Source organism: Cynocephalus volans, chromosome 15 (genome assembly GCF_027409185.1).
Source record: "Cynocephalus volans isolate mCynVol1 chromosome 15, mCynVol1.pri, whole genome shotgun sequence".
NCBI lineage: Eukaryota > Metazoa > Chordata > Mammalia > Dermoptera > Cynocephalidae > Cynocephalus > Cynocephalus volans.
This window is the reverse complement of record NC_084474.1, coordinates 58,400,120-58,424,406: the sequence shown is the minus strand read 5'-3', so window position 1 is coordinate 58,424,406 and position 24,287 is coordinate 58,400,120. Positions and strand designations below refer to the sequence as shown.

At 43.3% G+C, this 24,287-nt stretch overlaps 1 protein-coding gene across 3 annotated transcripts in view; it reads left to right on the top strand.

Moving 5' to 3' along the window:
- Positions 1–5,788: 5,788 nt before the first annotated feature.
- MATN2 (matrilin 2) overlaps positions 5,789–24,287 on the top strand; it is a 123,853-nt gene continuing 105,354 nt past the window's right edge. For all 3 annotated transcript variants that reach the window (XM_063079626.1, XM_063079625.1, XM_063079624.1), the window contains exon 1: positions 5,789–5,927. In XM_063079626.1, coding sequence (XP_062935696.1) covers positions 5,789–5,927 — 139 coding nt within the window. The remainder of the gene's footprint in view (positions 5,928–24,287) is intronic.

Below are 24,287 nucleotides of genomic sequence, written 5' to 3'. Positions count from 1 at the left end.
GTCAGTGTTCTTCTACTAAAGAAGAGGGCAAGGAAGGTATTGGGGGACAACTAGCAATCTCTGCCTTTGCAGTCTCTCTGATGTGAATAAGGGCCAGGTCTAGGGCTGCCACCACAGTGAGGATGGAAAGGGAAAGGGACATAAGAGAACTCACAGGCATAAAACCAGACAGGACTCTATGCTTGACTGCAATGAAGGGAAAAAGATATGAAGTGAGGCTTTTCCCAAACATTTGTTCTTGGAAAAGAGGAACTTGCCTTAGATCTGAGTCTTTGCAAAGTCTCTTAAATACAGGGACCTCTGACAAATTCTTTAAGCAAAGTACTGTTTGCGGAAGACAGATTAGCCTGAAATGACCTCAATCCATGCTAGTTTTGGATATTTAATAGAAATCAATTGACCAAGATTGGCAAAAATTTCAACCCAGATTTAGTAATATTCTTGAGGACACATCTTCATGATTGCTAGGATTGGATGACACTGTGTATGATCCCTTTAAAGGTCATTTTAAAGAGCAACACAGTGAATGGTTAAGTTGTAGAGATTATGTATTTATTATGCTTTCTGGACATATAAAGAATCCAACTATCCTCAAGTTATTTAAATGGGGACTGGTGGCCAGAAATAAAATTTCCAGTGAAGTATATGTATGGATTCAAAAAGCGCTGTATTTCAAAGAACTTAGATAAAAGTGACGATGCTGGAAGATGCAAAAGCCTCCTTTAACATTAAAAGATACCAATGTTGAGAGGCAAGCAAAGCATTTGAAAATATTGCTTTATGAAACAAGAGAGAAAACATTGTTTTATGAAACATTTTTAATGAAAAAATTAATATATTATTTTTAAACTATGTTTTAAATATATATTTGTGACTAAATTGATAACATTATTATAAGTAGATATTTGATATTTTACCTATTTCCTTTAAAAATTGTATATTCAAGTTGGCCAAGAAATTGTATTGGGCGGCTTCTTCCCATCAGGAAAACAGAGATGGCCTTATTATGAGGGTCATCTACACCCAGGCAAATATAGTATGTAGAGGAGGCCATGGGCTTGACCTTGGAAGTTGTTGGGGCAGAACTAGAGCCAGTTTGCTCCAACATTTATTGATCTTTTGTTGATCAATAAATATGTTTATTCAACATTTATTGATTTTCTAAACATTTATTTACAAAATTGGGCACCCAGCATGTGGGGGATACAGCAATGACAAGGTGTAGTCCCAAGGAGCAGCTCACAGTCTAGACAAGGAGGCAGATATGGTGGCAAGAAAAATTAATGAAGTGTTAGAGCACACCACAACAAACCCATGGTTAAGGGTGTGTAGAAAGGTCAATCGTCACTGAGAAAATTGGAGAACATTTTACTGAGTGGATATCATATAAGCAGAGTCTTGAGAAATGAATGGGGTTTTGATTAGTGTACAACGTAGGCATTCCAGGCCAAGGCACCAGCATGGAGGAAGGCACCCAGCTATGACAAGAATGTGAGTTCTTCAGGCACCAGTGGGGGTTCTGGAGTGGATGTGGAGACCGCCTTGGTTGGAGAGAAGGGCAGTGGCCGGTCATGGAGGGCCTGGAATATTAACATTATGTGCTGAGGCCATAGACAGGCTCCAAACAGAGAAGGGCCAGGGCCAGCAGGTGCAGGACCCTAGGCAGGGAGGCAAGTTCTGAGGCTACTGGAAGAGTCTGGGTGAGAAAGGACAAGAATGGAACATTGGCTGCAGCAGTGGGAACAGTCAGGAGATCTGGGCAGGGGAGCTGTGCTGAGGCGGGAAGGCCAGGGTTGCAGAGGACACATGGAGCCTGGCTGCACGTTTCCAGTGTGGATGGCTGAGTGGATGGGGTTACCTTGACCGTGAAAGGACTTGAGTGGGAGAAGATGAATTTGTGTCTGGACAGGCTGAGCTGCAAGCAGGCCTTCCCCACTGGGTGGAAGTTATAGCCATCTGAAAGTCAAAGATGGCCTTGAGTCCTAGCAGAGGTCAGCTTCCCATCTGCCGGCCACACAGGAGACGGGGATTCTGGCATTAGGTGGGAGACAGGAAGCAGTGGCCTCTGAGGTGTGTGCAACTGCAGTGTCGTGTGATTCTCTGTGAGTGCTAGAGAAGTCGGTAGCATACCCCGTATGCTGACAGAGAGGTCTTAGAAAAACAAAACCGTAGAACCTGATGTCTAAGAACTTACAAACTGGGGAAATCTCTTTTTTAACAAGTGGGCTGACTGCCTGAGAGGTGGCAGGGGTGGGATCTTGGCTTTGTCAGTTAATCAGCTGTGAGGTCTTGGAGAGAATGTCTTTCCCACTGTAAATCTTAGTGGTCCATTTGTAAAATTAGGAACTCATCCACCTCATCGAATGACTGTGGGCATCAAATGAGATGATAATGTGCAAAATGCCCAGATCACTGCCTGGCCCATCGTAGGCACTTAATAAATATTAGTGCCTTGCCCTTGTTCTCTTCTTGTCTGGAGACCTGGGAGTGTGTCTGGCAACCCCCTTCTTCAGAATAGCAGGGTTGTAGTGGCCTGTGGAGAAACATTGCTTCCAGCCGATGCCTCTTGTTTTACAGGTCACTAATTAAAGCCCGGAGAGTTAAGTCACCTATGGGAAGTCACACAGGTGTCAAGAGCCAGGCCTCTCATCTGGAGGGCCACAGCACACAGTCTTGGCTCGGGAGGGATTCTGCTCACCCGCTGATTTACTTGCACCAGTGATTGTACCCGAAGCTAAGACGGCCAGAACAGTCTCCTCTCTTCCCCTACGTCCTTGATAAAGCTAAATGAAAAGACTCATTGTCCCATGGAGAGGAGAAAAATGGCTAAAACAAAAGTCAAAGCCACTGTATTATTTTAAAATATTCTTTCCATGTTCCCAAATGCTTCATGGAATCTGTTCAGATTGAGTTAACCTCTAATTCTCAGCACAACAGTTCTGTCATATGCCCATCTGTGAAGGGAACCGTTCTCAGTCATTCCATTTTCCCGTTAGAAATTGCTCCTGTTCTTCAAATGCTAACAGCTGTAAATACCAAACCGAGAAACGACCATTGCCGTGGGCACATGCACTAACTTTTTTTTTCTTGTTTCATTGCCATTGTATTTTTTAAAAAATCTATCTTGCCTGACATTAATATTGTCATGATGGTTTTATGTTGATATCTATATAGTATCCTTTTCCCCATTCCTTTATTTTTCTAAATAGCTTTTCTGAAGTTTAACTTATATACAATAAAATTCATCAATTTTAAGTGTACAATTCGATGAGTTTTGACAACTGTGTAGATCTACTATAATCATGATGTAAAATTTTCCATCACCTCCCAAATTTCCCTCATGCCCCTTTATAGCTGACCCCCTTTTCATACCCTTGTACCCTGGAATCACTGATCTGCTTTTTGTCATATAGTTTTGCCCTTTATTGAATGTCATATAAATAGAATTGTTCAGTATATAATCTTTTTGTGTCTGATTGCTCTCATCAGCATAATTATTTTGAGATTCATCCAGTAGCTCACCTCTGTAATTACTGTGTAGGATTCCATTGTACAGATGTATCATAATTTGTCTGCCAGTTGATGGACGTTTAGGTTGTTTCTAGTTTTTAGCTTTTACTAATAAGGCTTCTGTGAGCGTGTGGGTACAAGCGTTTGTGTTTTCCTATCTTTTGGGTAAATACCTAGGATTGGGGTTGCTGGTAGGGATACTGGAACTAAAGAGTTTCCCAGGGTGTGGGACTTTCAGTGCTAAAGCACAGGCATTCCTGGGTGAATGGGGACAGTTGGTCACCCTACCTATGCTGTGTCATTTGACAAGAATATGTTCAACTTTATGAGAATCTGCCAAATTGTTTTCCAAAGTGACTGCACCATTTTACTTCCTTACCGGCAACGTACGAGTGTTCCAATTTCTTCATAGCCTTGCCAACACTTGATTATGTCAGTATTTTTATTTGTAGCTGTTCTAGTGAATTTGTCCTGGCACCTCATGTGGTTTTAATTTGTATTTTTCTAATGACTAAGGATATTGAACATCTTTTCCTGTGTTTATTTGTCATCCAGATATCTTCTTTGGTAATGTGACTACTCAATCTTTTGTGCATTTTTAAATGGGTTGTTTGCTTATTGAGTTATAAAAGTTTGTATGGCTTAGATGTAAATAATTTATCAGACATGTTTTGCAGATATTTTCTATTAGTCTGTGGCTTGCCATGCCATTGCATTTTGAAAAATGAAAATTTTAAATAGTTTCAGATACTAATGTATATTTAAAAACTATGAATTCGTATGTCATTGTTTTATTACGATATTAGTAAGTAACCATAAAAGTTAATTTAATGTGCATTAAATGACTTAGTATGACAAAATTAATAATGTGTACCTTCTATTAATTGGTTTGATTGCAGAATGATAATAATAATAACATATAAAATAGGGTGAGAAATACCAAGGAAGCTTGAAAGTAAATACAGTAGTAGGTTTAAGATTAGAGAAAGAGGCAAAATGTTGTAAGTTTTCTTCCTTTTCTCTGAAGAAAACTCAGAGTTAAAGCTATGAAAAGGGGCCAATTCAATTAGTAAAGAGTTTAAATGGCTTAAAAAGGGGGGCAACAGTTATTTGTAACGAGCGAGTAGGTTCTGCAGCTTCACCCCTTAGGAGGCACACAATTTTGGGCAAGGTACTTAAGTTCTCTGAGTTACTGTAAGAATGAAATCACTTAATACATTTAAAGCACTTGGCCCAGAGTCTGGCACATAGCAAGCACTGAATAAGCATTCCCTATTTTAAATATAATTTTAATGAACAGTAAAAAGTGAGCCAGCTCCATAGAGCAAGTGTGAAAAACTGTGGACTTTGAAGGTCGACAGGCCTGGGTTCATCTCCAGGTCAATTCCTGAAAGCAATTTGCTGAACAAACAGTTCACTGAATTATTGAGTATTTTTCTTAAGTTTGGGGAAATGGTTCCCGCCCCACCCCTGCCCTGGCCCTGCCTCTGACAGTGAAACAGCTATGGCCTTTCATGAATTGACTTCTGCGGATTTGACTCTCAGCTCGGTGAGTTTTCTGCTAATCAATGCAGGTTGGCAAATTGGACGGCTCAGCCTGGGTTTGAATCCTGGCTCTGATGCTTGCTGTGTGTGACCTTGGGAAAGCTACTTAACCTTCCTGAATCTTATGGAAATATGGGGATAATATTAGTTAACTGAGTGAGTTAACACACGCAAAGCATTTAAAATAGTGCCTGGCACATAGACAGCCTAGTACCAGCGTCTAAGCCCGTAACCACTGTACCACACTCCCTCTTAATAGATGTATGTGGGAGGCTGGGAGGCTGGCTCTGTGATGTTACCTTATGTCAGCTATACACGCATTCTTGGGAAATTTATATATATTAATTTGTGCTATTTGCTTTATTAGGCAGAAGGAATTTTCTAAGATACAGAATGTGACTATGAATAACTGATGATAAGCTTAATTGATAAGAAATTTCAGGATAGATTTTTCTCCTCGAGTTTTCCATTCAGTCTTGTAGTGATCGAAGTGATGAAAAATTCCAACTATGCATGCCTTGCTCAGCGTATCCAAGAACCTACCAACGGGGCTTACTGAAGTTCTTAAGGGCTAAACACACAAATGGCATACCGAGTACGAGTGGCATGTCTGGAACCTGAAAGGGCAGGACGGTAGGTCTGCAGCCCCCAGAGTTCAGGGAGACCCAGAACTCACCCTGCCCCCTCTCGCGTTGTGTTTGTCACAGCCTTGTCCTTCTTCCTCTTCTTGAAAATGGAAAAGATGCTGGTGGGCTGCTTTCTGCTGATCTTCGGACAGACCCTCCTCCCCGCAGAGGCCAGGGAGCGGCCACCCGCGAGGTCCGTCTCCAGAGGCAGACACGCTCGGACCCACCCCCAGACGGCCCTGCTGGGTGAGTGATGGGGGCCCCGCCTGCAGAGGCAGCCAGGCTGGGGTGGGAAAGGGGGGACTCCAGACCAGGGGATGGTGTCAGTCGGGGAAGCTCTCCTGTCCCTGTGTCCTTTATTTTGTGTGCTGGGGGCCAGGGATCTCCTTGATAATGAGTGCATCCAGAGCTGAGGATGTGGTTGTGTATATGTTTCCAAAATAAAATTAAACCTCTTCTATTTTAAAGCCTTCAGTTTAATCTGAGGCCCATGACTTTTCTCCAATGTGCAGGGCAAAATTTTGCATTTGAAAAGGTCCTTCTTGGACTTATATGAACAAGGGTGTTATGAGAAATTTTTTATTGGATTTGTCCAACTAAATCTGTTAATAATACTTCCTTGTATGGCAGTGTGGGAAAAGAGCAGGCTCAGAGAGGTAGGGACCTCATGAGCTGAATGAGGATATTAGGAATGGAAAATGGTAGGGTCTTTTATTCTGATCCAGTGATCAGTTTTTTGTTTTTCATTTTTTTTAAAAGAAAAAATTATTTCCAAGAGAAGGAAAACGTCATGAAAACACACAAAATACGGATAAATCGGCTGGTAAACGTGGGTTCTGGTAGCCCCAGGATGTGAAGGTGATAGGAAGGTTGGTCAATGGAAAGAGAATGGGTTTTGGCACAGACCTGGGGTCAAGTCCTACCCCTGTTACTTTCCAGATGTGTATACTTTGGCAATGTAACTCTCTGAGGTTCAGTTTCGTTATAAAATGGGAATGTCGATGCCACCCATGGAACATTTTTACGAGGAGTAATGATGTAATATATGTAAATTGTAGATACGCAACAAGTGATACCTTTACCACACCCATCCTTCCATGGAGTTCTCTGAAACTGTACATTTATATCTTGTTGGCCAGCGTTAGAATCTGATCCTTTATGAAGGTTACTGAGAGAACTGCCCAAAGACCTGATAGCCTCAGCATCCAAAATTACAATCAGGGACCACAGGTACCCAAAGAGCCCTGCTTGTTTTGTTTTGTTTTGTTTTGTTTTTTAAAAGAAAATGTAATTTTATTAATATTATTTTTTACATTCTAGGATGTTGCAGAGCAGTTGGGGGGGAGGGGAGAGGGGAAAGGGAAAGGAAATGGGGTGGAAGGAGGAGGGGTGGGATTGAGGCCTGTGGCACCCCCCACATTCCCACAGGGAGACTTGGGGGCTTCCACTGGTGACTTGGTCATTGCTGTGCTGGGTGCAGATATCAGGCGTGTGTGGCAAAAGCCCTCGTCCCCACCGTCCCAGCTTGAGAACCTGGGGCCCTTCTTGCTGCAGCTCGGTGGTCGTCGCTGGGCTGGTTGCACGTGTCAGGGGGGCATGGCGGAAGCCCGAGGTCCCTCACCGCCCCAGCTCTAGAGAGCCTGTGGTGCTTCCTGCGGTGTCTCGGTGGTCACTGCTGGAAAGAGCCCTGTTCTGAAAGGTCAGAATCTTTACTGATGTTGACTAAATGACGACTCCAATGATACAGGGTCTTCCATGTCTCAGTCTCCTGAGAGTCCCTGTTTCTGTGGTGACATAAACATAAGACTTCTGCAAAGGTGAAAAGGACTGGAAAATTTTTGGTGCATCGATTAAAGGGTTTTTAAAAACAAATTTCAAGATGCTAAACACACACACACACACATACACACATACATGCACACCACACACCACACACCGGGCCTTCCCTCGTGATCAGCATTCACTGCCCTCCTCCTTTGCGCTAAGGTCAGGCTCTGAAGTGACAACCCCTTCTCTTCTGAGATAAGAGAGGAAGCCCATTTCCCTGCATCCCACATTGCCTCCTTTTTCTCATTTCACTGGAAAATGTGGCGGGGTCAAAGAGGAGGATGGGACCCGGCACATCTCTCCTACCTCAGGACAGGAAGGGGGCATGCTGTGTGCAGTTACCTTTCTAGTCCACAACCTGTGCAAGTGGCTGCCTGGCTCATGATCATGGTTGAGTGACAGTCATGAAACCAGATGGCAGACACTACAACTGTAGCCTGGATTCTCAAGCGTAATCTGCTTTTGGTCTTACTTTGACAGAGAACAAAAATGAAGAAGCCATGCTCATTGGTAGTCCTTGTCCTGATCATGTGACGTTCTCTTCATACTTAGAATACAGTGTACTATGTTCTATGAGAGTTTGCTTTCCTTGGCTTTTTGTTTCTGTGCCCAGGCCACATTGCACTTTTTTGTGGCGAATCACCCTGGCTGTATTTATGGCATCCACCGGCTTGATGTGTTTCACTAGTTACTTTCTTGCACGTATGTCTCTGAAAATTTAACAGAGTAGAAACAGCAGAATGGTTTCTTAGATTAATTTTTTGTTTGAATTTTCTGAGTTTTAAAAAAAAAGTTTATATTTTATGTCTAAATTCAGGTCAGAGTCTCAGTAACAATTGGAGCCAATTTTTTAAAAATGCATGTATTTATGCACCCTCTGTGAATGTTTGTAGGCCGTTCACTTGGCAGCCTGTTCTGTCTGTCTATCCACGTGGACTTTTTTCTTATCTCTTGCATTCATTTGGTATTTTTACTCTGTGCCAGACACAGGAAAGGGGATGTTCAAGATGAATAGCCACCCTCAGAAGTGCATGGTGGAGAGTACAAGCATGTAAAAAGATCATTAGCTCAGTAGAATCAGTGTACAACAGTATGGGCATATCTGAGTTACAGCTCAGCCCTGTCTGCTGAGCAGGTTCAGTATAAGGCAGTGGTTCTCGAGCTTTTACACTGAAAAATTATTGAGGATCCGAAGAGCTTTTATTTATATGGGTTAGATCTATGGATGTTTACTGGATCAGAAATTTAAATGAAGAACTTTAAAAAGTATTTGTTAGTTAAATGAAAAATAACAATAATAAACTCGTAACACGTTAACATAAACTATTTGTATAAAAAAACTATACTTTCTAAATAAAAAATTAGGGAGAAGAGTGGCACTGTTCTCCATGTTTGCAAATCTGTTTAACATCTGACCTAATAGAAGGGAGCTGGATTCTCATTTCTCATCCATTTGATCTGTCGTGAAATGCTTTGATTGGACTACAGGAAAAAAATATGGTCTCACGCAGAGATGTAGTTGGAAGGAGGAGGACCATTTTAATAGCCTTTTTATATAATTGTGTATATTCCTCTTTGATACTACACTAAAACTTGACAAATGGTGGTTTCTTCAATGTTAGTTGCAATGTGAAATCTAAAACCACATCAGTAAACTTTCTGTACTTTATACACTCATGAGAGAAAGAGATATAAAAGGCAAACATTACTGTTAGGAAAATAGTTCTGAACTCATGGATCCTCTGAGAGGGTCTCAGGGACCCCTAGGGATTCCCAAACCGCACTTTGAAAATGGCTGGTTTAAGGGAATTGTTCCCAGTAAAGGTCATAACCACGTAGAGCCCTGAGGGATGAGCAGGCAGCAGAGGAGCGAGGATGGAGGTAGACGTGGGACTCGGATGTGGCCCTGGGGACTGCCAGGCTGTCTGTAAGGCAGGTGGACTGAGCTGAAGGCAAGCTGGAAAAGGCAGGAAGTGATCATTTAGGACCTTGGGGAATCTGACGAAGAATTTGAGCTTCATTTTGCAGGGGTGGGAGCCATGGAGGACTTGAAGCAGACAGCAATGGTGATCCCTTTGATTTTGCACCTGCTGTACCCTCTGGACAGACTCAACCTTCCTGGGCTGTGGCAAAAGGCAAGGATCTAATTAGCAATCTAACTAGCAGGCTGCAACCCTGGGCCAATGCTCCCAGGCCAATAGGAGAATGAATGAACAAGCACATTCTCCAGCCCAAAGTCCCTTCCGGGAAACGATGCTGGCAGGTAGAGTCGGAGCAGCAGGCTGTGCTGTTCCCAGAACGCTTCAGATTCTCTCCCTCTTGACCCATCAGTGGTGCACATCTCCTTCCGAACTTCTCCCTAAGCCTTCCTCAAGGTGGTGCTCACTGCAAGACACAGGACCTACCCCTAGTTGCTGTCTGCTTTCTTTGTGCACATTTTTCTCTTTGTTACATCACTGTCCTGTGGGGAGATGGATGTGTTGCCAGGGCAACCAGTGGGGCATATCAACCTTTTTGGAAGGCTTAGCCCTCCTTACCCAAACTGCCACTGTAATCTCGACTCCCTCATTCCTGAGACTGAGAGTACACAGGCCACTCTACACTTTTGCCAGCTTGCTCTCCCTTTTGGTTTGTCTCTCTTACAAGGTCTTTTTAACACGTGCATTCTTCTCAAAATTTACCAGCCTAGCTCATTTTATTTCTACTAACTAACTCAAAACTTTCCTTTCTCAAAATGTGATATGTATGCACAATAGAATACTGCTCAGCCATAAAAAAGAATGAAATGCTGCCATTTGCAGCAACATGGATGAGCTTGGAGAAAATTATGTTAAGTGAAATAAGCCAGGCACAGAGAGAGAGAAATACCACATGTTCTCACTCATAAGCGGGAGCTAAGAAGGAAAGACCACAATAAAATGTTGAACTTCCAGAAGGAAAAAACAGACCAATAATTATTAGAGGTGGGAAAGGGGGAGGGGGAGGGGAGTTAGGGAATAATTGGGTAAGGGACACCAAGAATAATTACATTTTGTAATGATGAACATGCTAATAATATTGATTTGATCATCACATACTGTACACAGATATTGATAGTCAACTCTGTACCCCATAAATATGTATATACAATTATGTATCAATTGGAAAAAATAAATTAAAAAGAAAAGAAAATACAAACCAGAGTAAAGCAATAAATAAATAAATAAAATACAGTATACCTGAAAAAAAAAAAAGAGAAAGAAAATGAAACTTTTTCCTTTCCCTATAATAAATTCGCCTCTGGCTCAGTACCACACACTCAGATTCATGTTTGTGGCAATGTGGTAGTAGGTCCGAGAAGTGGGAGACGAAGATTTAAAAGGAGTCTGGCCCCATAGTCTGGTCAGGAGATAGCAGGAACTGAACTCCCACCTTCTCAACCCCCGGCCCCCCACTCTGCCAGGAAGAATTCCAGGGGTGTTAGGGAGTAGAGGACAAAGAATTTAGTAACATTTCTTCACCTCAGTTAATTTACTACTTAAAAAATAAAGCTGATGAAGAAAAGGTAAGAATTCACCTTACAGAGCTCCAAATTCTGCTCTTTGGAAATCACAGTACATTATGAGGTACTTACTTCCATTTTTGCATCTATCTCAAATTAAACCTGACATCAAAATATTAGTAAAATTGCAATGTGTTTCATTCAAGGAGCTGAAATCTCCTAACTTAGCAGCCTGACGGAGAGTTGGCTGGCCCGGAGAATTGAAAGTAAGAATTTCCTGCTCTGTGTTGCCAATGGAGGATTTTGCTAGGTTGATAATTATTACCATTTTCAAGCATTGGCTGCCAGTAAGTGGATTTCCACATCCTAAAACAATACCCCTAATTCACATTTGCTGGCACCCTGAGAAAGGGAGGGAAAGCAGATGCCAGAAGCCATCAGAGTCTCTGGCTCCTGGAGAGACCGACCCATTGAAGCCACCAGTCTTACATCCCAGAAGCCACTTTGCCATGGTTAGAACTTTTTTCTCCTTCCCTGAGCTTTTCGGGGCTTTGTTCATCCTCTTCCTTCCACCTGATATATCCTTCTTTGGCTAAAAACTATTGTCAGCCAGAGCCAGGCCAAATGCCGCCTCCTCCTTCTCCCAGCTGGTCAAGACCCTCCCTCGAAGGGCCACACACACTGTGGGTCCTCTGCCAAGGTGTTGACCCTTGTGTGCCTTGTATTCCGAAGTGAGATAGTGGTACCTACCTCAGACAGATTCATATTCTAGTTATCTTTGTTTTTTGTTTTTTTAAAAAATTTTTATTGAATCAAAATTGATTATACATATTTTTTGGGTTCAACATTGAGATATGTTGATCAAATCAATATTACTAGCATATATATTGTTACAAATCGTATTATTATTTATATCCCTCGTCCAATCCTTCCCCATTCCCCTTTCCCTCCCCCTTCCTCCTGCTAATCATTCTAGATTTCTTCTCTCCTTCTGAAAGAATAATGGTTACTCTGTTGATTTGCTGCCCAAATGATCTGTCCGGTGCTGAGAGGCATGATCAGGTCCCCCAATACTATCATAGAGCAGATGCCTCTTCCGTCACTCTGAAATGGGCTCTGTGGAGGGAGACATCCTCCTCCTTTCTTTATCTCTGCTGGTGACTCTCCTTGTGTCAATGCACTCCAGTGGCTGGCAGACCATCTGCGTGATGGTTCTGGCATCTAGCCACCTTCGCAGAAGCCATGGATATCGTGGTGGCTGTGGTGGGCCACCCACATGGAGGAGATGATTTTGGCATGCTGCCTGGTGCTGGCAGTGTGCCTGGTTGTGGAGAGTGTCCGATCCCTGGCTCCATACCCCGAGTCCCTGGGCAGACCCCGAAGCGCTGGTGCAGTGAACCTGGTTGTGGGAGGGGGGTCCAGTCCCCTTTTCCATGCTCCGGGTCCCTGGGGCACTGGCACAGTGTGCTTGGTTGTGTTAGGGGGGTCCAGTCCCCTTCTCCATGCCCCAGGTCCCTGGGCTGGCCCCAAGGCACTGGCGTGGTGAGCCTGGTTATGGGAAGAGGGTCTGGCCCCCGGCTGCTAGCTCCAGGTCCCCAGGCAGGCCCTGAGGCTTTGGTGGTGTGCCTGGATGTGGGAGTGGGGTCTGGTCCCAGCTCTAATCCTCAGGTTCCTGGGCAGGGCCCCGAGGTGCTGATCATGTGAGTGGTTGTGGGCAGGGGTCCTGCCCCTGGCTCCATGTCTCCTGTCCCGTGGTGGGCCCCAAGGCATTGCTGGTGTACCTGGACCGGAACCAACTTTTTGTCCTATGTTATTTCTAACATGGAGGAACTACCTGTGGGAACCAGTACTTGAGCTGTGTGGTTGAGTAAATTGCTGCTGTGCTACTGTTTCCCTAGGGAAAGCTTTTTGTGCAGCTCAGGGTTCAATTGTTGACCTTATAGGTACTTCCGACTCTCCAGGTACTCAATGCACATGGGTTGTGTAGAAACTCTGATCTGGGCCTGAGTTTTTTCATCAAACTGCACCCCATGCAATTCTGCATTCCCAACCAGTCTCCTCTGACTGGTCCTGCGCTGATTGGGGGGCAGATCAGCTGTCCTTGCTGTTTCCCAGTGTTCTCCTGGTGAGCCTGTCTCCCCCACTGCCCGTGTTCCAACAATTCCCGTGGGACAGGCCCTGTGCTGGTCCCTTGCAAACTCACCAGCCTCTGGCTCCCTTTTTCAGCGGTTCTGGCTCCTCACTCCCGCGTGGGTCCACAGGAACCCTATTAGTGGTCTTGCTGTCCTGGGGCCACCAAAGTCCTCTTCTCCCCTTCTGCCTCCAAGTAACTCCACCTAAAGGGCACAGCTGCGGCTTTTGCCGGCTCCTGCTCCATGTGCTCCAGCGTTAAAGCTGCCGCAGCCTGAAAAGCTGAGAGCAGTTTTTTCTTTCTCTCATTGTGGTTTCTCCTGCCTTCATGAGTTCCATAGGTCTCTCCTCCTCTTCCCCTGAGCTCCAGCAGCCCCAGCTTGGCTGATGCTACATTTTTATAGTTGTAAGTTCGTTGATTTGTGGGAGAGAGTGACGCTGGGGACCGTCTATTCCTCCATCTTGACTGGAAGCCATATTCTAGTTATCTTTGTGCTTGCTTCCGTATGGCCAAGGGAAGGCTTCCCCTTCAATCCTCGGAAGGCTCTCTGAAAATTCAACTAATAAAGGGATTAATTTGAAGAAAAGGCATAACAAATTTTATTATTTTAACATGCTGGGCAGGGGCAATGTTTGGGGGAATCACAAAAGAGTGATTTCCCAATTTGCCAGGGGAGTACAGAAGTTCATGTACCGATTTTCATAGGAAAAGGGGATATGGGGTATGTAGGAATGAAAGATTCTTAGGGGGACTCAGTGACCTAAAGAACACACAATGGCCTGGGACAAAGTCTGTTTGCCCCCCAGAGCAGACAATGGCTGGTAAATGATTCTCTTCAAACACTAAATGAGACCAAAATAGCAGACAATGGTTTGTGACAAAAGTCAGTCCAGGTGTGTTGACAGACTTGTCTTCCTTCCTGTGACCTGATTAGGTTCATGAAAATTCAGGGAAAGGACCAGAGATAATTGTCTTCTTTGGCGGGTCCAGACTTTCGGCAGATAACTAAACATCCTGTGCTCTGGAGAGGGACAGAGGATTGAGAGACAGAAGGTGGGGGCTGGTAGGGGGAGGGCAGAGGTCAGAGAGACCTTGAGACTGTTTCTTTATTCCAACATGTCAAAACACCATATTTGGGGGCCATAGCTTTCTGCACCCCAACACCTTGTTTTTACCATTAGACTGTACATCCCTTGAAGATAGGGACTGAATGTTTTTTATTTCTCATAGCACCTATGGAGGGCAACTTTCATTTAACTGAGCCCCTGCTATGAGTTGGAATATGTTAGCTCACTTAATCCTCGGGGGGGGGGGCACACTGCAAGGTGATTATTGTTGTATCCCATTTTTAGACAAGGAAGCCGAGGCTCAGAGAGGTCAAGTGATTTGGCAAACTTGTCAAGGCTTCTGCAAACCTAGACAGAAAAGGTGCCCAACCCCCAGTCTCCTTAATGGAAGGGATGCATGGCTTAGGGACAGATGTGCCATGGAGCAAAGAAAAGGCACCTCCTTCTCTTGAACATACTGATTCCAGCCCCTGCTTGCTCCTTGCCCAGGAGCTTTTGTGCAGACCACAAAATGCCCATCCCTACTTGGAGGTGCTGTTGTTGCTGGTCATAGCAGGGTTCCACTGACCTCCGATCCTGGCTCGGGTCCTGCCCACAGCTCAGTGTGTATTGAACAACTCAGTGAATGAGACCTGCAGATGGCTGACTTCATCCTCTTCAGCATGATTCCAGTCTTGATTCAACTTCTTCTTAGCAAGAGACCTGGAGCACATTGTTTTCTTGTGCGGGTCTCAGTTTACTCAGGCATGAAAGGAAGAGGTTGAAGTCATTGATCCCTCAGGTGTCATCTAGGATGGGGTGATGTCACTAATTCCCTGCCTTCCTGACTCTCATTCTATGTGGGGCATCTGATGCAATCTTTGGTTTTCTTTCACTCTTTCCAGGTAGGAGAGCCAAGGTGGTATATTCTGGAGGCCAAGGATAAAGAAGTTTCAAACAGAAGGGTTGGGGCAGTAGGATCAAGCAGGACATCAGGGATGGGACAGTGGGATCAGGCAGGGCCTCAGGGCCAGGGTAGTGGAATCAGGCAGGGAAACATGGAATATGATGACAGGATTAGGCAGTGGAGCTAGCAGTGAGACAAAAGGATCAGGCAGTGTACCGGGGGTTCTCAAACTTCATTGTGTGTCAGAAGCTCCTAGAAGGCTTGTTAGATCACACATTACTGGGCCCATGCCCAAGGTGTCTGATTCAGTAGGTCTAGGGTAGGTCCTGAGAAGTTGCATTTCTGGAGGCCTCAGTTTGAGAACCATGGCAGAAGAGAAATCTACGAGGAATAGGCAGGAGGAAAAAATGGTAGGAGGAGATGCTGTGGGGCATGAGCCAGAAAGACAATTCAAGATGAGTAACATCTGCAGGGAAAACTGCAGCTGCAGAGTATAAACTAGCTACAGGCTGAGTCCACCCCTTCTGAAGCTTTGAAAATAAGCTGCTAGCATATTCCTACCCAGGGGGAGTTGGCAAAGGGCCTCTTACAGCACAGTGGTCAACAACACATCTAAAGAATCAAGTGGCTGGCGTGTCTTCATCATCAGAACTGGTTATAAAAATGAAGGTTAATGCATTATCAAATTGTTTTAAATATAGCAAACATTTTTTTTAAAAAATGAAACGCTTCGAGGTAAAATCTCCCCTTTTCTAACGCTCAGCCACTGTGCATTCTCTGCAGCACAGTCACAGTCAGAAATCTGGGCCCAGTGGTGTGACTGTCATGGCTGCAGCTCAGCACAGATGTGCTGTTTCCTGTAAAATGCATCCTTCGTGCCTGTGCTGTTTAATGTATAACCCAACCTCTCTTATCATTCATTTTTAATAACCTGTATGAAATTTCTCATTCCTGTCTTGTGACTAATGCTGGCAGAACCCAAAAAGCACAGTACCTGACTTCCAATACATCACAAAGTTAAAAGCTTTCCTAGCCAATGAATACATAACTTGATTTTTTTTTCCTCCTATGAATTCTCTCTCTCCTTCTTTCTCTCCTTCTCTATGAAGCTCTTTATCTCTTTTCCTCAAATCTCTCCCTCCCTCATCCCCTTCTTCAGTTCCAAGGTGCTTTAGCCTCAGCTTGCCCACGTGTTTTGCACCCACAGTGCACGTGTGTGTGTGTGTGTGTGTGTGTGTGTGTGTGTGTGTGTGTGTGTGTGTGTGTGTGTGTGTGTGTGTGTGTGTGTGTGTGTGTGTGTGTGTGTGTTGGGGAGTGGGTAGCAGTGGGAGGGGAATATCTCCTTATGGGTGACATAGCCACCATTCTTTTCTTTGATGGCTGGTGCATTTGGCGGACAAGGCATACAACTTCACCCCTCAGGAGCCCATTATGTCCCTGGTCTCCCTGACAGATGATGACAATGATAATATTGGTAATGATGGCTGCCATTTCTTTTGAGCATCTACTGTATGCCGGGCACTGTGCTGGGCAGTTCACACATCACTCTGCATGGTACTATTATCCCCCTTTTACAGACGAAGAAACTGAGGCTTAAAGAAGTTAAATGTCTCACGCAAGTACTCGCTGTGTGAGACACAAGTTGTCTCACTCAACCACTGAGCAGCCAGAGGTAGAATTCAAACTCTGCTCAAACTTTTTTCTACAACCCCATCCCCTCTATTTCATCCAGCTGAACTGGATTCATCTTTCAAGTCTCCATGGAGTGTTCTTCATCTTTTAGGTGAGGATTTAATATCCCGACTTTGCATTCCTGCCGCATGCTGTATATTACCAACACAGCACTTATCCGCCTGTACAGCAATTGCCTGCTTAATTGTCTATGTGGCTCATCATTGTATCAGCTGTCTTAGCAATGCGCCTGCACATAGCAGGCATCCAATAAATACCCATAGAAGGGGTAAATGAACTGGTGAAGGTTTACAGAGCCAGGACATGTGGAAAATAGTTGAGAGAACTAAGGATGTTTAGTTTGAAAAATAGCAGATGTGGGGGTTCTCTGAAGGCTGTGTTAAGGAAGAGTTTAGACTTGTTATTAAGACTTTAAAGAGCAGACACAGAACCAAACACCTGGGCTTTCAAGGAAACATTTTTCTTTCATATGAAACTTTGTAGCCACTGGATCAGCCCACAAAGGAAACCAACCGGCTCCTCAGGCATCAGAGATATTAAATGCCTTGTGTGTAGAGAGTTAAATAAACTTCTCATCTGCACATCCTCATGTTCTGGGATTCTATGTAGGTGCCTGCAGAATCAGGAAGTGAACTGGAAGATAAGGACTGTCTGCCCTGTTTTTTTTTAAAAAAAGAAAAGCTAAACAACATTTACTTTCCAAGAAAAATCTTCCTTAGAAGCATTTGTGATAACATTTTTTAATCAAGAGAGAAACTGAGATTATCAGTGGCTGGCAATGTATAATACTGGTTATATATGTTGCATTTCTGTCACTTCTGGCAATGGTATGCTTCTGACCATGTTAATTGAGTGAATGAATGATTTACAGGTAAACTGCATTAGCCTTTTTGGTTAATTCATACAGGTCTTGCAGTCAATGAAAATCACTAGATCTTTATTACACACGGCTTAACAACGATCATGTAGCTGATTTTTTCCTTAACGTAAGTGGAATACTTTAAATTTATTTATATTAAATTTTTTCTTCATTTAGGCTCATTATTCTTCCTCATTGAGATGTTCCCTTCTCCCCTAATTTAGCAAGCTAGGATCATTTGCAAATTTGATTAAATGCTTTCTATATTTCTCCAACTCACCATTGAAAATATTAAAAGAATATTTTATATTCTTTTGTAATGATTATAAAGAATGATCATCTTTACTTAAAAAAATTCATGTAGGAATATTTAATGATTATAGATACTGAAAATACAAGAAGAGCTAGTTCAAAAAGTTGCTTGAGGGCCGAGCCCGTGGCGCACTCGGGAGAGTGCGGCGCTGGGGGCGTGGCGACGTTCCTGCCGCGGGTTCGGATCCTATATGGGACTGGCCGCTGCACTCACTGGCTGAGTGCCGGTCACGAAAAAGACAAAAAAAAAAAAAAAAAGTTGCTTGAACCATAAACCTATAAATATTTAATCTATTCTTGATAGAAAATATTATAGAGATTTGAACTGTGTATCAGTTTGCTAGGGCTGACCTAACAATGTGCTACAAACTGGATGTCTAAAGAATAGAAATTTATTGTTTCACAATTCTGGAGGTAGAAGTCTGAGATCAAGGTGTCTCAGGGTTGGTTTGTTCTGAGGCTTCTCTCCTTGGCTTGTAAATGGTTGTATTTTCCCTGTGTCTTCATAGTGTCTCTTCCTTCTGTATCTGTCTGCGTCCAAATTTCCTCTTATAAGAACACCAGTCACATTGAATTAGGGTCCACCCTAATGATCTCATTATAACTTAATCATCTCTTTAAAGACTGTAACTCCAAATATGGTTACATCCTGAAGTACTAGGTATTAGGACTTCAACATATGGATTTTTTTTTGTTGGGGGGACACAATTCAGCCCATAACAAGTCTCTTTGCTTTTCACTTTCCCAGTTCGGGGAGGACAATATGTCATCTTCCGACATGTTCTTAAATAGCCTCTTTTTCCTTTCTGATTCACTTTACATTCCCATTTTAGGGTGATATAATGGTTACTGACATACATTGGGAAAGCATGTTCAAAGGCTTGAGCAGTGTGTTACTTATTAATTTATCGTCACATATTTCTGAGTCATTAAAGCAGATCCAACAAGTGCCATTGGGTGGACAGCCAACATCCTAGGGCTGCAGATGGGAAACAGGTTACAGTCGAGCCAGGGTGTGAAACTAAGTCCCAATAAGGTTTTTCAAAAGCCAAGAATGAGAACCACTAACTCAGAAAGTCATCTTTCAGTAAATCCAGAGGCTGATTTATAGGGAAAGAGGAAAGGCGGGTAATGTGTGTATTTTGGCTGCTCAGAAGACGGTGGGGCCAGGACAGGAGGAAGAGGGAGAAGTTATCATAAGCCCACAGCCAGCCAGTGAGTGAGAACATCCGAGAGGAAGCTGGATGTCCAGATGTACCAGGAGCTGAGGCGCGGGAAGGGTCTCGGGGAGAAACGAGATGAAGTACACACTGGACGACTTGAGCTCAGAGCCAGGAGGCGCCGGCCTTCAGAAAGGCACAGCGGATTACGTGCTGTGTGGGGCCCTGGGAGGATGAGCCCCAGAGGCCCGTCAAGTGAAGTTGGACCGTGAAGTACGCTGCAGAGGAATCCCATCCGAAAGGGCTCAGATCTGGCCAAGACTGCGAGAGGCTGCTTTCCATCTCCAGCTCTTAATTCCCCAGCCCTGACACCTGGGCTCATTCCAGCCTATTTGATCCATTCATTGAATAAATATGTACTGAGAACCTCCTTATTCCAAGAGCTGTGCTAGGCCCAGTGAAAGATAAAGAAATCCTTAAATCATTGGGATGTGTTGGTAGGGTAGCTGGAAAAGCGTCCCTACCTCCTAGAGGTACAGATCATTTGTACCCACCCAGATGCCAGTGTCCCTGTGGCTGTCTTTTGTGATTGTCCCACCCACTGAAGCAAGCAGGCTTCTCCACTCTCCTCTTTTAATAGAACTTGAATTTGTCTCCAAAATGAGGAGGAATAGGAAAAACATCAATTTTATAGTTTTTTCCATACCAGAATGGTTCGGTTTTAATACACTATGTTTTGTTTAGTAATTTGCTTAGGTTTTATCATTTACTCATCCAACACATATGTGCTGAGTACCTATAGTGTGCATGGCATTGTTCTGGGTGCCAAGGACACTGCAGGGTCATGCCAGGGTCACAGCTGGTTCACTGCCTGTCATGTTTTAGAGTTTGGTACAAATTCCACAGCCTCAGGTAGCATAGGTTGAGAAACAGTCTTTTTGAGCAAATTTTGCCTAGGATTGGCAAGAGAAGAAATCCTTAAAGAGCTGGTGTACTCACTCATAAAGCCATCTGGACTTCATGGCTTCTGTAGGGGGGATATATTTGACAACTAATTCAATATCTTCAAGAGCCATTAGTCTATTCAGGTTTTCTATTTCTTCTTGAGTCTATTTTGGCATTAAATACTGTTCATAACACTGAGTTATGTTTTAATAGGGGGCATGGTATTCTTTAACAAAAAGTGCCCAGTGTTTTGTTTCCACAGATTGCAAGCTCTCAGCAAACATTCTGAAGCAACATTGAGACCTGGGGGATGTATGTTGTGGGCAGAGAGGTCTCTGTTGCCTCTTGGGTTTCCCTGACAATCCCTGGCATTTATAGAAGAGCTTTACAGTTTTACAGAATACCCATTGCTTGCCTTATCTCCTTTGTCTCCCTTGTCTGCCTGATGCCCCCAGCTTCTCAGAAGTGCCAGACCTGTGCACTGCTGGACCCACAATGTGATTCTACATTCCAGTGAAGGGATCATTCCCTCTCTCCCCCTGGAGAGGTCTCCCTTTTTATAGGCAAGCTTAGGAAAGCAGGCTTGTCAGTGGAGGAATACCCAGCCTGCTTGGTGCCATATGGTCAGGATTTGAGGGCCAGCTGTTTGCAAGAATTGTCTGGGGATGTCAGCTGCCTGGTACCCAGGCAGACTCCTGCAATGTTAGAGTCCCTGTGCTAGCAGGGGGGAAGCCATTGGGCCCATGAGAAGTTGAGCTTAGGGCAGCCTGTCCTGCTGGGAGAAAGGAGAGCCTCAGATGCCAGCAAGTTTCTTGTCCCAGCAGTCCAGAGTGAGCATCCAGACTTTTCTGACAATCCTGCTCATTGCTCCATGCGTGGTGATCAATACCAACTGGCACCTGCTCTGAGGGGAGCAGTTGTGCTCTGTGAAACACACCCGTGCACGCCTTCACCCACCCTTTTCCTGCTCCTCTGGAATTTGTGGAATAGGAATACTGTATGTATTGCATTTGGGTGTGGTTATAGAGCGAGAGTAAAGACCAGTTTCTCTGTGGAGCACCTGAAAGACAAGATCAGATTCCGTGTCAGTTCCATGTGGAAGGGCCCTTTCTCACAGACATTGGAAAGGTACCAATGGAATCTAAGTTCTATGAAGGCAGGGATTTTTAACTGGCACATAATAGATGCTGAATAAATATTTGTTGGATGGATGGAAACTGGAATGAAATGGAGAGGCCTAGGTGGGTTGCAGGAAGGACTCTGCCTCTCTTGGTCTTTGCCCTGTTGACACCAAATGCTCTAGGAGGAAACTGGAGGGTCGGCAGATGCTGCTGTGCAGGGAGGCAGAGGAGAGAGGATTTGGAAAAACTTCCAGCTTGTCTCAGCTAGGGAAAGAGTTTTTTGGTCTATTTTGGGGCTGGAATATTAAAGGAAGTCCCTGTACCCTTGGCAGTCAGCATTTGGTTGACTAAGAGACTTCAAAGGGCAGGTAAAACCCAAGCAGACTGAGGTAGGACTACTTGGTCCGTCCTTGCAGGTTCTGAGCTACATTTTATCAAATGCTTTTTCTCGTTTATTGGCATGAGATGAACTTTTTCTACTTAGGTTTGATAGTGCAATGGATTATATCAACAGATTTTCTAATGTTGAACCAATCCTTGCATTATTGGAGTAAACTCTGCTTGAACATGATGTACTTTTTAATACCCTACTAGAGTTATTTTGCTAATATATTTTTGTATGTAGATTCATAAGTGAGATTGGCTAGTTTTCCCTGTAATTTTCCTCTCTTGCACTGTCTGGTTTTGGTATCAAAGTTAACTTAGCTTCATGAAAATAAATTGTTTTCATAAAATAGGAATTATTGCTTCCTTAAAGAGCTAAACTAACTCATAACACCATCTGGGTTTGATGCCTTCTATAAGGGGGGATATATATTTGACAACTAATTCAATATCTTCAAGAGCCATTAGTCTATATTCATGCTTTTAATTTCTTCTTGAGTCTATTTTGGTAATTGGTATTTTCTTTGAAAATTATCTCATTTGTCTACATTTTCAAATCTGTTGGTATAAATTATAGTTCATAACACTGAGCTATGTTTTAATAAGGGACATGATATTCTTTAACAAGAAGTACTCAGTTTTGTGCCCATAGATCACAAGCTCTTGGCGAAAATTCTGAAGCAGCATTGAGATCTGGGGAATGATTGTGTGTGCTGCGGGGGAGAGAAGTCTCTTTTGACTCTTGGGTTTCCCTGATAATACCTGGCATTTACAGAAGAGCTTTACAGCTTTACAAAACACCCATTGCTTGCCTTATCTCTCTTGTCCACACAAAGACCTTGAAAGGTAGATTTTATAATGATCTCCAATTTATAGATAAGAAAAATCTGATCAGAGATGTTAATTTATTCATGATATACAGATGAAACCAGAAGTCACTCCTAGATCATACCATTTTAATTAGAAGAGAGTTTAGAGATCATCCAGTTGAGAGATTCTTAACCTGGGATCCATGGACCTTCCTGCCCACTGCCCCCAAAAGAACTCTTGGCTACACTGCAGTGATGGGAAAAATACATCATTTTTCACTAAACTCTAACTTCAATTTAGCATTTCCTATAGATTGTAAGCAACAAACCACAGGAGTAGTAGCAGTGCTGTGTCACCAATATAGATCACAGATATTTTCATGGCACATTACAGTTACCCGAGATAACTCAAAATATTGTTTATAGTCATCATTACTTCAAAATTACACTAGGTAGTAGCACCACCTCTTGAACTTGTTATGTTAGTTTAAAAAGTACATATGTTACTGTATTCCAAATGTGTTTTTTCTTCTTAATATTTTGATAACTGTAGTTCAAATAATTGGCCTTTTTCCTAATCCTTTGCATTTATTTACTTATTTGTTTTTTTGTTTATTGTGGTAAAATGTACATAACAAAAAATTGACCATTTTAACCATTTATCAGAGTATGTTCAATGGCATTAAGTACATTCATACTGTTGTGCAGCCATCACCATTTTCTATTTCCAGAACTTTTTCATCATCCCAAACAGAAACTCTGTACCTATTAAGTAAAAACTCCACATTCACCCTCCCCCATCCCCTGATAACTTTTATTCTACTTTGTGTCTCTATGATTTGCCTATTTTAAATGCCTCATATAAATGGAATTATATAATACATGTCCTTTGGTGTCTTGCTTTTTTCATTTAGCTTAATGTTTTCAAGGTTCATCCATGTTATAGCATGTATCAGAACTTCATTCTTTTTATGGCTGAATTCTATTGTATGGATATACCACATGGTGTTTATCCAGTCACCTGTTGATGGACACTTGGGATGTTTCCACTTTTTGGCTATCATGAATAATGCTGCTATGGACATTGGCATGCAAATATCTATTTCAGTCCCTATTGTCAGTTCTTTTGGATATATACTGAGGAGTGGAATTGCTGGGAAATATGGTAATTCTATGTTTAAGTTTTAGAGGAACCACCAAACTGAATTTCATAGAGGCTGCACCATTTTACATTCCCAGCAGAAATGCACGAGGGTTCCAACTTCTCCACATCCTCACCAACACTTATTTTCCATTTTTTAAAGTGATAGCCATCCTACCGAGTGTTGCATTTTATTTTAGGCATTTGAAGACCTTAGTCTGAGAACGGGTCATGGGCTTTGCCAGGCTGCCTTAGAGGTCCCTGGTACAGTAAAAGTTAGGAAGCTAGGATGAAAGAACCAGGGCCCAGAGATACTGTTACTTGTGCAAGGTGAAGTGATGGATTAGCAGCAGTCCAAGGCTTAGAACCAAATTTCCTGAGTCTCAGAGGAGCCCTTTTCCCTCCTACCAGATGGTCTGTTCTCATGTAGACAATCCACCCGAGCCAGTGGTCAGAGCTGAATCAGGGCTGGAACAAAGCCATGGACAACCTGCCACCAAAGCCAAGTCCAGCACCAGACACAGACAAGATGGACATAATCCTTGTTTGCAAATCGCTGCAACATAAAACTACTGCGCACAACCAAAGCAGCTAAATCTTTATTCGTTCAACATTCACTGAGTGCCTCACATGAAGATCAAACTTTCAGTTCAGTTGGAGGGTCTGGGGGACATCCAAGGAGACATTCCTTTAGAGATGCTCAACCGGCAATTTGGCTTACAGGCTTAAAGTTCAGGAGGGAGAAATCACCCTGCGTACATTTCCTTTAAATACAGAATGGTGTCCTGAAC